Raw genomic sequence first — 15,969 nt, forward strand, 5'->3', positions numbered from 1 at the left:
AAATTTTTGCAGGAGGCCTTTAATTGTGAAGAGTCCAATCAGAAAACAGAGGTGCTGGTCAAGGAGGTGGCCAGCCCGGGAGATGCCCTGGAGCAGGGGGAGAGGTGCCCCTGAGCCTAGTGGCCTGCAGCATTTTGGGCTAGGTATGGGAGTGGGTGGGCGGTCTCACTGCTTGGAGCGTCCAGTGTCCCAATGTCGTGGCAGACGCCGAAGTTGGTGTTGGTGATAGCGCCCACAATGGTCTTGTCTCCCTCACAGGTCAGGCCACGCTCACAGGGACACTTGTAGTAAATCCCGTAGAGCGTCTGCAGAGACACAGCCAATGAAGTCAAGGCTATGGGAGGATACTTTGGACATCAATTGTCCCCTGCCTGACCTATAGAACCAGTAGGCCAGCCTGTGTTTTCAGGGAGTGCCTCTCCCACCTACCTCCCCAGGGGTGCTGTGGGCCCTAGAGACCCCAGTTCTGACCTCTGCTGTGGCTCATTTGCTCTTACTGGCTTGATCTCTCTGGGGAGCCTCTACTTACCCAGTCATGAAATGGGGATAACAAATCCTCACCCCCATCCATCTCACTGGTCACTCGGGTCAAGAGAGATGATGGGATGGGAAAGTGCTTTGACACCTGTTGACCTCCCTCTCATCTCCTCAACATTCAGTGTCCAGGCTGACCCTCCTCCCTGATCCCACTCACAAGTGTTCAGGGCCCTCCTCCCCATTCTCCCGGACCCATGCCACATCCTCAGGCACCCACCTTGACAGAACACTCGCTGTTCTCTCTGGCCAAGGGTATGCAGCGGGCCAGGTCCAACGCACCCGTGTGTTGGCAGCATTGGCTCTTACACTGGGCACTATTCATGCAGAGCTCACCGTTCTCCTGCAAGGGGCAGCCAGTCAGCCCAGGCCCCGCTCCCTCAGGTCCCTTCTCCATTCAGACCCGCACCCACCACGCACTACTGCTAACAGTGTCTCCCCTGTTGGGGATGTATGTGAAGGAGTCCAACCCGTGGGTCTGGTGGCCTCTGTGCCCCCCCCACCCACATGAGAAGTAGGCATGCGGTGACAGAGAAGCAGCCTGCACAGAGGGTCAGGACCCCCGGATTCTAGTACCGGCTGTACTACCAACTCCCTGTGTGACTCTGGGCAAGTCACTGCCTCTCAAGCCTCAGTGTTCTCATCTGGAATGTGCACATGAGGCCCCTAGACAGGCTCTCCAAATCTCTCTGGGTCCCACACACCTTTAAGGAGGCAGTGAAGATTGCCTCTCCCTGCAAGACTCCTTCCTCCTGCAACAGATCTGATCTATCATCTCCAGGGTCCTGGACCTCCAAGTCCAGCCATGGCCCCAAGTTAAGAGAGTTCAGAATCTTTCAACCTTTTGGACGTTCTGGAAGGGCTTTCCCAGCCAAGACCCATGGTGGAGAGGTGGTGTGGGCCAGTCGTAGGGCCCCAGCTTAACCACTTTCCAGCTATGTGACCTCAGGCAGGTTGCTCACCCTCCCTCTGTCTGAAGATAGGGCTGACTATGAAAGCACCTCCCTCAGTGGTTATTACGAGGACAGAATGAGCAAACATCTCCGCGGCATCTCGAACTGTGTTGGACACACAGTAAGATGCCACCATAAGTTAGAAGCTGGAATGATTGGCACAAAGCATTTTCTCAGGATGGAAGCCCAGGGCTCTGGATTTTTGTGAAGCTCCCTCATAGGGCCAGGCGAGGTGGCTCACGCCTGTAATTCCAGCACTTTGGGAGGCTGAGGTGGGTGGATCATGAGGTCAGGAGTTCGAGATCAGCCTGGGCAACATGGTGAAACCCCATCTCTACTAAAAATACAAAAAATAGCTGAGCGTGATGGCGGGCGCCTGTAATCCCAGCTACTCAGGAGGCTGAGGCAGGAGAATCGTTTGAACCCAGGAAGCGGAGGTTGCAGTGAGCTGAGATTGCGCCACTGCACTCCAGCCTGGTGATAAAGTGAGACTCCATCTTAAAAAAAAAAAAAAAGAAAGAAAGAAAGAAAGAAAAAAGGTCCCTCATAGCCAGGTTGAGCTGCTGCTCTGATCATGCTCCAGTTGGAGCTGGAGAGGGGCTGATCAGCCTTTCCTGTGGCCCCTGGGAAGAGGCATACAACAGGCCATGGAAGTAAACAGATGGATGCAAGATGCCACTCCTCCCAGCCCCTGCCAGTCCAGGTGGGGACATCAGAGGTCAAGGTCCAAGCTTAGGATGTCTTCACCTGGGGACTCAGGAGGCCCCTTCCCTGAAGACCCTCTTACCAGGTTGATAATGATCCCCCGTGGGCCAGGAGCTGCATAGGCCACAGAGAGGGTGACAAGCAGGAGGATCAGGATCTTCTCCATGGCGAGTGGGACAGCTGGTGTGGGTGGCAGGAGACAGAGCCAGCTGTGGTGATGGGGCTATAAAAGGGGCCTTGACCTCACGTGACCCACCTACATCCCACAGGGCTGGCCGTGGGCAGAGGTGCAGCTGTGGCCAATCTGCTGGGGGCGGGTCCTGATAAGGAAGCTGGGTGAGTACCTGGTGGCCTTTTGCGTGTGTATGTGTGTGTGTGTGTGTGTGTTGGTGATAATTGTGTTGCATCATGGTTAAGAGTGTGGACTGTGTACAAGTTATTAGTGAGGCAAACTTACTATCTGTTCCAACTATTCTGCCTTTCATCTTATCTGTCAACTAAGGATAATTTAAAGAGTTGTGAGTGTTGAATTAATACACATTTATATGTGTTACATATATAAACATGATTATATACAATTATAAGAATACATTTATATTGTATATTCCCATATGCCACATAAGCAGTGGGTAAGGGCAGCTGCCCTTGTGTCCTGAGCTCCTGGGCAGTGCCTGGATGAGTCTGAGGCAAGAGAGGCACCTATGGTGTGAGTGCCTGCTTACATTCTGTGTACTCGGGGCCTCTCTGTCTCACCATAGTCAGGTCTTGCCTTTGGCCCACCCAAGCCCGGGTGTCTAGCAGTGTCAGACTCTGCTAGACAGGTATGAGGATCCCAGCCTCCCACCCCTCAACCTTCCTTCAGTCTCCTCGGGGGATTCCAGACCAGGCCCAGATCCCTGGGGCTGACAGTTCTGCAACCCCCAGCAGGCCAGGGTGTGTGTGCTTTTACTCTGGCACCCTCCCCCTGCCCTCACACCAGGGGGCTGCCTGCAGGCTTGACTCAAGGGCCCTTAGGAGGCCCTTCCTAAATGCCTCTCTCCCCTTTTCTTTCTACCTCACTTACTATCTGCAATTCCAGCATCAGATACACCTTTAGTTAAGGTTTCCACTCATGCTGCCCCCTACCCAAGGCCACGTGTGCGCATGAGCAGTCGCTAGTCCTGGCTGAGAATGAAGAGGTCTTGTCAGGCTCAGATGGAGCAGGGGCCTCAGGAAGCTGGGAAGGGCACAGCTGCCTGAGTTTGCTTAGGCATGGGAACAGAGCAGCTTTTCCTGAAGGACTAGTCATGGCAGCCAGAGGCCCGTGCCCTTCCCCTCTCCATCCCAGGAGGTAGAAGACAGCTCCACTGAGAGGCCCAGGCCTCAAGCACAGCTTTTAATTTAATTTAATTTAATTTAATTTTTTGAGACAAGGTCTCACTCTGTCACCTAGGCCAAAGTGCAATGTGCCATCTTGGCTCACGGCAGCCTCCACCTCCTGAGATCAAGCAATCCTCCCCCTCAGCTGCCCAGGTCTCAAACTCCTGGGCTCAAGCAATCCTCCCACCTCGGCCTCCTAAAGTGTTGGGATTACAGGTGTGAGCCACTGTACCCAGCCTCAAGCACAGCTTTGATCCAGACCAAGCTGGCTTCAAAACTCAGCATTTACTAGAGCTACATGGCCTCAGACACATTATTGAAAGTGAAGCTCCCTGAACCTCACTTTCCTTATTTACCTTAGGGAGATAATGCCTCCTACTTCCTGAGGCCATGATTAAGACAATGCATGTGGAACGCCTTCGGAAGTGCCTGGCACATGGTGGGTGCCCAGCCATATAATATGACCCACTTCCTCTCACCTTTACATCCCTGGGGTGTGGAATGTAGAGGAATAGCTGGAGGAACAGCCAAGAGACTCTCAAAAGAAAAACCCATTTGGTTCCAGCGATGCAGAAATACCACTGATGAAACAACACTATCCCCTCTCTCTTTTACAAAACTCAATGTTTGAAACCACTTTTTCCTATGAGCTCACTCTGATCCTTCCTTCTCTTTACCTGCTCTCCACCCCCGGGACCTCTGTGAGGTGAGCCACAGGGAAGGGAATCACTACTCCCTCCTCACAAGTCAAGATGGAGACTGGCGGAGGCACCGGAGGAGAGATTTCTGTCCATGCAGGGAGCTGTGAAAACCAGCAGCCCTGTCCCTAGTTGGTCTCAGCCAAGCTCACAGAGGAAAAAGACTGGAGTTTTTTCCATCACAAATGAAGTATAGCAAAGAGAACTTTGACATTGTATGTGCTTCTAAAAGGAAAGCAAAAATTAAGTACCTGTCGATGAAAAGAGTCAAACTCTGTACAATATTTGAATAGATTTCTTCTGAGCCAAATATGAGCAACCGTGGCCTGTGACACAGCCCTCAGGATGTAACTGCTCACGGGCTTCACCTTACCCACTACCTAGACAGAGCTGATTCATCAAGACAGGGGAATTGCAGTGGAGAAAGAGTATTTCATGCAGAGCCAGCTGTGCAGGTGTGGGAGACTAGAGTTTTACAGATTTGTTGTTGTTGCTGTTGAGACAGAGCTTCACTCTTGTTGCCCAGGTTGGAGTACAATCGCGTGATCTCGGCTCACTGCAACCTCTGCCTCCTGGGTTCAAGTGATTCTCCTGCCTCAGCCTCTCGAGTAGCTGGGATTACTGGCACGTGCCACCATGCCCAGCTAATTTTGTATTTTCAGTAAAGACAAGGTTTCACTACGTTGGTCAGGCTGGTCTCGAACTCCAGACCTCAAGTGATCCACCTGCCTCAGCCTCCCAAAGTGCTGGGATTACAGGCGTGAGCCACGGCGCCCAGCAGGGAGCAGAGTTTTTAAAGATAACTTGGTGGGTGGGGGAAGCCAGTGAGCCAGGGGTGCTGATTGGTCCGATATGAAATCACAGGGACTCACAGCTACCTTCATGCACTCAGTCAGTTCCTGGGTGGGGGCCACAAGATCAGATGAGCCAGTTTATTGATCTGGGTGGGGCCAGCTGATCCATCAAGTGCAGGGTCTGCAAAATATCTCAAGCCCTGATCTTAGGAGTGGTTTAGGGAGGATCAGAATCTTGTAGGTTCCAGCTGCATGACTCCTAAGTCATAATTTCTAATCTTGTGGCTAATGTTAGTCCTACCAAGGCAATCTAGTCCCCAGGCAAGAATGAAGTCTGCTTTGGGAAAGGGCTGTTACTGTCTTTGTTTAAACTATAAACTAAGTTTCTCCCATAGTTAGTTCAGCTTACGCCTAGGAATGAACAAGGACAGCTAGGAGGTTAGAAGCAAGACGCAGTCAGTTAAGTCAGATCTCTTTCACTGTCTCAGTCATAATTTTGCAAAGGGGGTTTCAGAATAGGAGAAAACAAAGCAAGTGACCCCCTTTTGAGCACTCCGTAGCTTTTATGGCATCTCTACTTGCCAAAGTTTATGTAAAATTGAAATAACATGGTCTTTGTGCACATTTACGTTAAGGAAAAAGAGCCCTAAAGTTGACCTGTAAACTATAGAATTCCTAAGTCGTCTTTTTCTCTGTTTTTCTTTTCTGCCTGCTCTAAATCTGCTTGCTTGCTTTTCCTTCCTTACTTCCTCCCTCCCTCCTTCCCTCCTTTCTTTTCTCTTTTTCTTTTCTTCTTTCTTTCTTTCTTTTCCTCTTTCCTTCCTTTCTCCCCTCCACCCTTCCTTCCTTCCTTCCTTCCTTCCCTTCCTTCCTTCCCTTCCCTTCCTTCCCTTCCTTCTATCTCTTTCTCTCTCTCTCTCTTTACTAGACAAGTCTTGCCTCTATACATGAGCCTAAATTGTGTCTAAATCTTCACGCCCCTCTGCCTCAGGGTTTCCAAGCCATTCTTCTGCCCCTCAGCTGGGGATTACAGGCGCCTGCCACCATGCCTGGCTAATTTTTTGTATTTTTAGTAGAGATGGGGTTTCACTATGTTGGCCAGGCTGGTCTTGAACTCCTGATCTCATGATCCGCCTGCATCGGCCTCCCAAAGTGCTGGGATTACAGGCATGAGCCACCGCACCCAGCAATCTGCTGTTATTTTTCTCTTAAGATAAAAACCGCTGTTTTAGATCCAACAGGTTCTTTTTGCAAGCCAGTGAATTTGTATTTATCTCATGGCTAAAAGTTCTGAAGTAAAAGCTACAAGGTGTGTGTGTGTGTGTGTGTGTGTGTGTGTGTGTGTGTGTGTATTTAAAAGGCCTTTATAATTTCCATAATTTTATGTTTAATTGGTAATTAAATCTGTTTTAATTTCCCTCTGGAACACCAGACTTTTCTCGCCACACCTTATAATGTAAATTTTGCTATTTGACTTTCACCTGAACTGTTCCTTTAATATGCAAATTTAAGGCTATTTAGCTGTCAGCTGCCTAGGGTTGTGAAACAGGTTATCAAGAATTTGAAAGTTTTAAGGCCAGGCACGATGGCTCACACCTGTAATCCCAGCACTTTGGGAGGCCTAGATGGGTGGATCACCTGAGGTCAGGAGTTTGAGACCTCCCTGGCCAACATGGCGAAACCCCGTCTCTACTAAAAATAGAAAAATTAGCTGAGTATGGTGGCAGGCACCTGTAATCCTAGCTATGGCTGAGGCAGACGAATCACTTGAATTTGGGAGGCAGAGGTTGCAGTGAGCGAAGATTGCGCCACTGCATTCCAGCCTAGGTGACAGAGCGAGACTCCATCTCAAAAACAAACAAAAAGAATCTGAAAGATTAAAATAGAAAAAAAAAAAGGTTTTTATAAATCTATAAGATGTACTTCTATAGGCATGCCTGATATGTCTATGTATTTATGGGTGATGTGCACAATGTTTCACTACTGAAAATAAATAAAAGAGCTCTAATTGGCTTAAGAAAATAAAAGCACTTGAATCGAACACTTTATCAGGAAAAAATAAAAGACTAGTCAAATGCTGTTTCAAGTTTATGTAATGTCAGTAAAATCTTTAATAAATAAGCTAGCTTCATAATTATTATTAATGTTGGGATTATGACATTAATCCCAACATTAATAATGAGCCACCGCACGTGAGCCACCGCGCGCAGCCACTTTTCTTACTATTAAAAACAACCTGAGCCGGGCGCAGTGGCTCACACCTGTAATCCCAACACTTTGGGAGGCTGAGGTGGGCAGATCACTTAAGGTCAGGAGTTTGAGACCAGCCTGACTAACATAATGAAACCCCGTCTCTACTAAAAATACAAACAGTAGCCGGGCGTGGTGGCACATGCCTGTAATCCCAGTTACTTGGGAGGCTGAGGCAGGAGAATCGCTTGAACCTGGGAGGTAGAGGTTGCAGTGAGCCAAGACTGTGCCATTGCACTCAAGCCTGGGCATCAAGAGTGAAACTTCGTGTCAAACAACAACAACAACAACAACAAACAAACAACAACCTTACTGGCCAGGCGCAGCTGTAATCCCAGCACTTTGGGAGGCCGAGGCAGGAGGATCACTTGAGGTTGGGAGTTCAAGACCAGCCTGACAACATGGAGAAACCCCGTCTTGACTAAAAATACAAAATTAGCCGGTTGTGGCGGCTATGCCTGTAATCGGGAGGCTGAGGCAAGAGAATCACTTGAACCAGGAAGGCGGAGGTTGCGGTGAGCCAAGATCACGTCACTTCACTCCAGCCTGGGCAACAAGAGTGAAACTCCGTATCAAAGAACAAAAAACAAAACAAAAAACTAGCCGGGCGTGGTGGTGCATGCCTGTAATCCCAGCTACTTGTTAGGCTAAGACAGGAGGATTGCTTGAACCAGGGAGGTGGAGGTTGTGGTGAGCTGAGATCGTGCCATTGCACTCCAGCTTGGGCAACAAGAGTGAAACTCCGTCTCAAAAATAAATAAATAAATAAATAAAAATAAAAATAAAATAAAATTGTACATACATCATCCAGTCGTGTAAAGGAGTATGTTCAGAAGGGGGAAACTGCAAGGACTAACAGTGGTAATAACAGTAATCACCAACATTTTTGAGTACTTTCTCTTTTTTTGTTAAAGCCAGACTGGAGTGCGGTGGTGTGATCTTGGTTCACTGTAGCCTTGACCTCCTGGGCTCCAGTGATTCTCCCACCTCAACCTCCCAAGTAGCTGTGACTACAGGCGGGCACCACCATGCCTGACTATGCCTGGCTAAGTTGTGTATTTTTTGTAGAGACGGGAGTCTTGCTATGTTGCCCAGGCTAGTCTAGAATTCCTGAGCTCAAGTGATCTGACTGCCTGGCCTCCCAAAGTGCTGGGATTAGAGACCACTAATGTGCCTTTGAGCACTTTAAAAAAAAATTATTATTATGTTTTGAGATGGAGTTTTGCTCTTGTTGCCCAGGCTGGAATGCAATGGTGTGATCTTGGCTCACTGCCACATCTGCCTCCCAGGTTCAAGCGATTCTCCTGTCTCAGCCTCCTGAGTAGCTGGGAATACAGGCGCCTGCCACTATGCCTGGCTAATTTTTGGCATTTTTAGTACAGACGGGGTTTCACAAGGTTGGTCAGACTGGTCTTAAACTCCTGACCTCAGGTGATCCGCCGGACTTGGCTTCCCAAAGTGATGAAATTACGGGCATGAGCCATCATACCCAGCCCTTTGAGCACTTTTATGTGTGCCCCGGGCTAAAGATTTTATACATGTATTTTACTTAGCCATTGTGTGATCGATACCATCATTTCCTGCATTTAATAGATGGAGAAACTGAGGCTCAGGAAGAAAGGTTAAGTCCATGGATGGTTACTTAGTAAGTAGCTCATTCAAATCCAGGCCTGTTGAACACCAAAGTCCATGTTTTTAAGACTGTCTTGTCTTTCCGTAGCTCCTGACGTTGGTGTTATGATTTTATTCTTTTGTGTATACTTTCCTGAATTTTCCTAATTCTTTTTTCGTTTTTCTTCTTTTTTTTTTTTTTTCAATATTATGACTTTATTTGCTGTATTTGACGATCAGCGATTAGTTCTCATCCACACTGACTGTCTGTAGATTTTTGAAAGTGGTAACAGGTACATAGGTAACCAAAGTATAGAGCTTATTTGGTGAATCTTCATCCTCATTACGTTTTCTGGACAGCCGCACACGGATTCGGTGTGGGACATTCCTTATTCCTTTGGCCCAGACAGCTTTGTTGAGCCTGGTATCAATGCGCACATCTAGAGTTCCCATCTCCTTCATGGCAAATTTCCGAATCTCTTTGAGTGCCCGAGGGGTACACTTCTTGAAGCCCACTCCATGGATACGCTTGTGAATGTTGATGGTGTATTCTCGGGTCACCACCTCGTTGATGGCAGAACGGCCCTTTTTCTTCTCACCACCCTTCTTTGCGGAAGCCATTCTGCCGGTCCCAAGTTGGAAAGGAAGCTTTTTTTTTTTTTTTTGAGATGGAGTCTTGCTCTGTCGCCCAGGCTGGAGTGCAGTAGTGCGATCTCAGCTCACTGCAAGCTCCCCCTCCCGAGTTCACACCATTCTCCTGCCTCAGCCTCCCCAGCAGCTGGGACAACAGGCGCACGCCGCCATGCCCGGCTAATTTTTTGTATTTTTCGTAGAGACGGGGTTTCAGTGAGTTAGCCAGGATGGTCTCGATCTCCTGACCTCGTGATCTGCCCACCTTTGCCTCCCAAAGTGCTGGGATTACAGTTGTGAGCCACCGCGCCCGGTGGAATTTTCCTAGTTCTTTACACTAGCCTTGTATTTACCTATAAAATCAGGAGAAATATGTATATATATAACATATAAAAACATACATATATTTAAAGGGGGAAATATGTTTTTTTTTTTTTTTTTTTTTTTTTTTTGAGACGGAGTCTCGCTCTGTAGCCCAGGCTGGAGTGCAGTGGCCGGATCTCAGCTCACTGCAAGCTCCGCCTCCCGGGTTTACGCCATTCTCCTGCCTCAGCCTTCCCGAGTAGCTGGGACTACAAGCGCCCGCCACCGCGCCCGGCTAGTTTTTTGTATTTTTTTAGTAGAGACGGGGTTTCACCATGTTAGCCAGGATGGTCTCGATCTCCTGACCTCGTGATCCGCCCGTCTCGGCCTCCCAAAGTGCTGGGATTACAGGCTTGAGCCACCGCGCCCGGCCCGGAAATATGTTACAAACACATAGAAACAAGGGGAGAAAGGCATTGTATTGAACAAAACATATGTTCAGGTCTGAGAAGGCTCATAAAGAATGTTGTCTGCTATACTTTGTAGTTGCCTCTGTTATCACACAGTCTGCATATACAGGCGTTTTGTATATATATATTTATATAGACTACATATATACATATATTATATATGTAAATATTTTGGTTAGATGTCCTCTAACATAACCTTAACACATAGTATGCTTTTAGAAATCGTTGACTGAATGCTAAGGACGAAAAACCAGTGACCAGAAGGCAACCAGGAAAGGCTTTGCTGACCTCCGGGGTGGTGGGATTGGAGGTTCTGGGAAGGCGACTATGGAACCAGGGAGGGGTGGGGTGGACTGGGATGTGGACAGCGCTTTTGTGGAGGGAAAGCGTTTTTGCGGCTGGAATTGAGCGGTAGGAATGTGTCAGCCACAGCTCCACTTTCCCAGTTCTTGTCATCTCGGTTCAGGAAGGTGAACTGGGTTCCGATTCCCTGCGGCGGGGGCCTGCAGTGGGCGCTCGGTCCCTTCCCCGCCTCGGCTGCAGGCCCCGCCCCTCGCCCAGAACCCCGGGGCGCTGGCCGCGGTGCTGAAACGGCGCCCTCGCGGATGGAGGAGGGGGCGGGGCTCTCGGGAGCCTTGAGCCTGGAAGGGAGAGGAGCAGGGCGGCGCCAGCAGGCCCGAGACCCTGGGGGGCTTGGGAGGCGGCAGGATACTGGAGACAGCCTCGGCTAGAGCGGACACAGGCACCTGGCAAGCTTCCCCTGATCAAGCCAAGGTTGTCCTTGTCCTATTAAGCCTCTTCCCCTTGCCTTGAAGGGACCTCACCTGGTGCCTTGACCTCAGCCTCCTCCCCAAACCCCGCTGGGGAGTGACCTGCTTCTAGGCCTCCATCCACAAAGCCACGGACTTGCAGCCCACAGGACCCCAGCCCAGGGCCTGCTGCCCTCACCATGGTGAAATTGCTGCCGGCCCAGGAGGCAGCCAAGATCTACCATACCAACTATGTGCGGAACTCGCGGGCCGTGGGCGTGATGTGGGGTACACTCACCATCTGCTTCTCCGTGCTGGTCATGGCCCTCTTCATCCAGCCCTACTGGATCGGCGACAGCGTCAACACACCGCAGGCAGGCTACTTCGGCCTTTTCTCCTACTGCGTGGGTAACGTGCTCTCCTCCGAGCTCATCTGCAAGGGCGGTCCCCTAGACTTCTCCTCCATCCCCTCTAGAGCCTTCAAGACTGCCATGTTCTTTGTGGCCTTGGGCATGTTCCTCATCATTGGCTCCATCATCTGCTTCAGCCTGTTCTTCATCTGCAACACGGCCACAGTCTACAAGATCTGTGCATGGATGCAGCTGGCTGCGGGTAAGTAGGGATGGTGGGAGGGCAGGCAGGGGCCCACCCCGGAGCCACAGCTGCAGCTGCACCATCCCACCCTCTGCTGGGGCTCTGGGCCTTACATTTAGCTGTTCTCCTACAGCCCAGTCCTACTCAGTGCTCTGCAGAAGATTCTGAGGAGTTGAGAATCTTAGAATGGCCGAGGCAGAAAAGACCTTAGAGATCAAGCTGTCCAACCCTCTCATCTGTAAGGGGAAGTGACTTGCCCAGGAACACAGTTGCTGGTTCTTACTCCCAGGCCATCACATCAGTTTTTGCAGCTGTGAGAGAGAGAAAGAAGGAAGCTTCTATTGTTGGCCATGTGGGAATAGGGCTCAACGCCAGCACAAAGTAGTGACACCAGTCAAGCACATTCTAGATGCCCTCATCTCCCACCTCTGGCCTTTTGTTCTTTTTAAGAGTGCCCAGAACTCTGTCCTCATTCTCTCTCTCCCACTCCAAACTGCTCTCAGATTCTAAGGTCTCTTGCTGATTTTGGAGTGTTACTATTATGCAGGGTATGACCTTGCCTATAGAAACTTTCATCTAAAGTCCCCTCTTTCATTGTGGAGTGAAAGTCTTTTCTCCTTGATTATGGGATTTTATACTTAAGGCAGCAAATGAAGTGATACTGTGTGAGGTGGAGGAAGCTATTTAGGGTCCTGTTGTTGTTGTTTGTTTGTTTGTTTGTTTTTTGAGACAGAGTTGGCCCAGGCTGGAGTACAGTGGCATGATCTCAGCTCACTGCAGCCTCAACCTCCTTGGACTTAAGTGATCCTCTCTCATCAGCTTCCCAAGTAGCTGGGACTCTAGGTGTGCACCACCATGTCTGGCTAATTTTTTTGTAATTTTTGTAGAGATGGGGTTTTGTCATATTGCCCAGGCAGGTCTCGAACTGCTGGCCTCAAGCGATTTGCTCGCTTCAGTCTCCCAAAGTGTTGGGATTTCAGGTGTGATCCACAGCACCTGGCCTAGGGTCCTTTAAAACAATGTGGGGGCTGGGCACAGTGGCTCACACCTATAATCCTAACACTTTGGGAGAGAGCATCACTTGAGCTCAGGAGTTTGAGACTAGACTGGGCAAGATGGCAAGACCCTGTCTCTAAAAATAAGAATAATAAATAAAATGAAACAAATAAAACTGTGGGGTAGGCAGCCACTTTTGTCCTGAGGCAAGACCTCCCTGGTCCTTTTTCCTGCTCCTAGCTCAGGAAGGCTTCTTGGTCCTTGTGCCAAGTGATTTTGCTCTTCTCTGTAGCCCAGGAAGAGGGTTAAGACCTTGTGCTGCAGGCTCTGGTACCTTGGTCCCTGCCCACCTCAGGGACCACACACAAACTGTCCATGCCAGTGAGATGTCCAGGAGTAGTGCCAGGGACTGGAAACTAGAGTGAAACCATCTTGATATCATTGGTCAGAATGAGAAGTGCTGTCAAGGTCAGGAGATGGAGACCATCCTGGCTAACACGGTGAAACTCCATCTCTACTAAAAAGACAAAAAAAAAAAAAAAAAAAAAAAAGCTGGGTGTGGTGGTGGGTGACTGTAGTCCCAGCTACTTGGGAGGCTGAGGCAGGAGAATGGTGTGAACCCAGAAGGTGGAGCCTGCAGTGAGCCGAGATCGCGCCACTGCACTCCAGCCTGGACGACAGAGCGAGACTCCATGTCAAAAAAAAAAAAAAAGAGAAGTGCTGTAATCTTTAAGAGGGAGACTGAAACAAACCTCTGAATCCCAGGCCACCAAACACATAGAGTCAAGACTACAGAGTTGGAGGGGACCCCAGAGAGTTATATCCACCCTCCAACTATAGATGAGGGATCTGCTGCTGAGAGGACCAGACTTGGCCAAGGCTATAGCACATCAGTGGGCAACTGAGGACCTGGAAGAATTAAGGCAGCAGTTCCCAAGAAACTAGATGTATTCCTAAGATGTTTTTACTGAGCCACATATTTTTTTTTTTTTTTTTTTTTTTGAGACGGAGTCTCGCTCTGTCGCCCAGGCTGGAGTGCAGTGGCGCGATCTCGGCTCACTGCAAGCTCCACCTCCCGGGCTCACGCCATTCTCCCGCCTCAGCCTCCGAGTAGCTGGGACTACAGGCGCCCGCCACCACGCCCGGCTAGTTTTTTTTTTTGTATTTTTAGTAGAGACGGGGTTTCACCATGTTAGCCAGGATGGTCTCGATCTCCTGACCTCGTGATCCACCCGCCTCGGCCTCCCAAAGTGCTGGGATTACAGGCTTGAGCCACCGCGCCCGGCCTGCTGAGCCACATATTTACATAAGTATAATGATTTATGAAATATCTTTACATATATTATCTGGAGGAGCCCTAGCAAAACCCATTGAGGTGGGTATTTCTCCATTTTACAAAGAAGGCCCCTAGTGGGTAACTCGTTTTGAGCATACAAGTAGGAAGGGATTCACCTTTGATTCCAAATCTTGCACCCAGGCTACTCACATGGCTTCAGAGATCCCCCCATGGCTTCAGAGCAAATCGCCTTGCCACCTCCCTCTTCTCTGTAGTCTCTCTGTATGATAAGGGAGAGTCTGGGGCAGGGGTGGGCAGTGGGGAGCAAGGTAGGTAGTGGCCATGTCAAGAATGATGGTGGGGGCAGGCACAGTGGCTCATGCCTATAGTCCTAGCACTTTGGGAGGCCAAGGAGAGGGGACTGCTTGAGGCCAGAAGTTCAAGAGTTCAAGACTAGCCTGGACAACATAGTGAGACCCTATCTCTATTTTATATATACACGTATATATTTAATATATGCATACATTAAATTATATGTATTATATATACGTTTATATATTTATATATGTACATAATATATTTTATATGTATATATATAATTGACATATATATGTCAATTAAAATAATAATAAGGCCAGCTGCAGTGGCTCAGGCCTGTAATCCCAGCACTTTGGGAGGGTGAGGTGGGCAGATTGCTTGAGCTTGGGAGTTTGAGACCAGCCTGAGCAACATGGCGAAACTGTGTCTCTACAAAAAAATACAAAAATTAGCTGATTTAATCTAAATATTGAGTGTATATATATATTCTTTAACAAGTGTATTCATTATATATATATATATATATATATATATATATGAGAGAACAAAGGGGAAATGAAGATTTAGCAGTTTTATGCCAAAGAGGAGTGAAATAGACCCTAATAATGCTTGCCAGCTGTTCTTCCATATCAGGGTTATGGGATGCTGGAGACACAATCATCTCTCTCAGTCTCAAGGCTGTCTGCAAACCCCCCTTCTCCAGAAACATCCCCCAACAGGTGCCATGTGTGAGCAGGCAGTGCCAGGAGCGGGAGGGGTTGCCAGGCCATCTGAGTCAGACACTATCTGGGTCGCAGAGCTGGAGACACTGATAGCAGAGGTGGCCAGGTGCCATCTCATGCAACATTTAAGTTGGGGAAGGCAAGACTGGTGTCATGTTCCATTCTGCCGTGCTGCAGAAGGGGAAATGAGCTGAAGGGAGAGATGCAGAGTGGGTGGGTCCCACATTCAGCAGCTGGGAGATACATCCATTTATTAGTACCCTTGCCAAGAAGCCTGGGAGCAGGGAAGGGACAGGGGCAGGGGTGGATGAAGACTGATGCTTGGGTGATGTGGGGCTGCAGCTTAACAAGACTAATTGGGCTTCTGGGTGCCAGGTGTAGGCTGGGAGTGGCCCCAGCCCCTAGAAACACAGGTAGGCCAAACTGCTTGTCTTCTCTGAGTCTTGGTAACCTCATGTCTTAGTCAGTTTTACTTAGTTCTATTTAGTCAGGCCTGCCATAACAAATTACCACAGACCAGGGGGCTTAAACAACAGAAATTCATTTCTCACACTTCTGGAGGCTGGAGGTCTGAGATATGGGTGCCAGCATGGCATTAGCACAAGATATCTGGTGAAGGCCTCTTCTAGGCTGCAGACTGCTGACTTCTTGATGTCCTCACATGGTGATAAGAGGGTGACAGGGCTCTCTGAGGTTCCTTTTATTTATTTATTTGCAATGATGATTATTATTATTGAGTCAGCTTCTCAAAAATTGTTATTTTTACCCAGGCTGGACTGCAGTGGCATGAACACGGCTCATTGCAGCCTTGACCTCCCAGGCTCAAGTGATCCTCCCTCCTCAGCCTCCCAAGTAGCTGGGACTACAGGTGCATGCCACCACGCCCAGCTAATTTTTGTAGAGATGAGGTTTCACCATGTTGCTCAGGCTGGTCTGGAACTCCTGAGCTCAGGCAATCAACCTGCCTCAGCCTCCCAAAGTGCTGGTATTACAGGCGTGAGCCACCA

General features: G+C 49.0%; 2 protein-coding genes and 1 pseudogene across 5 annotated transcripts in view; 1 reads left to right on the forward strand and 2 right to left on the reverse strand.

The window, feature by feature from the left end:
- Positions 1-11,459, reverse strand: CLPS (colipase). Of its 2 annotated transcripts, XM_003897508.4 has the most exons (4): positions 11,355-11,456; positions 2,275-2,372; positions 755-877; positions 1-305 (listed from the first exon to the last, which is right to left on the reverse strand). In XM_003897508.4, the coding sequence occupies exons 2-4, from the start codon at positions 2,356-2,358 to the stop codon at positions 117-119; spliced, it is 396 nt and encodes a 131-aa protein (XP_003897557.1). In that variant the 5' UTR covers positions 2,359-2,372; positions 11,355-11,456; the 3' UTR covers positions 1-116. The 2 variants fall into 2 exon arrangements, with proteins under 2 accessions (XP_003897557.1, XP_009203259.1); XM_009204995.2 differs by lacking the exon at positions 2,275-2,372 and having other exon boundaries at positions 11,355-11,459.
- On the reverse strand, positions 9,076-9,548 carry LOC110743014 (annotated as a pseudogene). Its single transcript, XR_004184269.1, has one exon. The product of XR_004184269.1 is annotated as a 60S ribosomal protein L31 pseudogene (transcript).
- LHFPL5 (LHFPL tetraspan subfamily member 5) overlaps positions 10,711-15,969 on the forward strand; it is an 18,642-nt gene continuing 13,383 nt past the window's right edge. For both annotated transcript variants that reach the window (XM_009204993.4, XM_009204994.4), the window contains exon 1: positions 10,711-11,668. In XM_009204993.4, coding sequence (XP_009203257.1) covers positions 11,257-11,668 — 412 coding nt within the window. In that variant the 5' untranslated portion in view covers positions 10,711-11,256. The remainder of the gene's footprint in view (positions 11,669-15,969) is intronic.

This window comes from Papio anubis, chromosome 6, assembly GCF_008728515.1.
Source record: "Papio anubis isolate 15944 chromosome 6, Panubis1.0, whole genome shotgun sequence".
Classification (NCBI taxonomy): Eukaryota; Metazoa; Chordata; class Mammalia; order Primates; family Cercopithecidae; genus Papio; species Papio anubis.

What these genes read in the sequence shown, in the direction of transcription:
- CLPS (XM_003897508.4), bottom strand. Translation starts at nt 2,358, where the DNA reads ATGGAGAAGATCCTGATCCTCCTGCTTGTCACCCTCTCTGTGGCCTAT. An exon ending in GGGGGATCATTATCAACCTG is followed by an intron (nt 878 to 2,274) that starts GTAAGAGGGTCT and finishes TGCCCCTTGCAG; the next exon opens with GAGAACGGTGAGCTCTGCAT. An exon ending in ACAGCGAGTGTTCTGTCAAG is followed by an intron (nt 306 to 754) that starts GTGGGTGCCTGA and finishes GTGTCTCTGCAG; the next exon opens with ACGCTCTACGGGATTTACTA.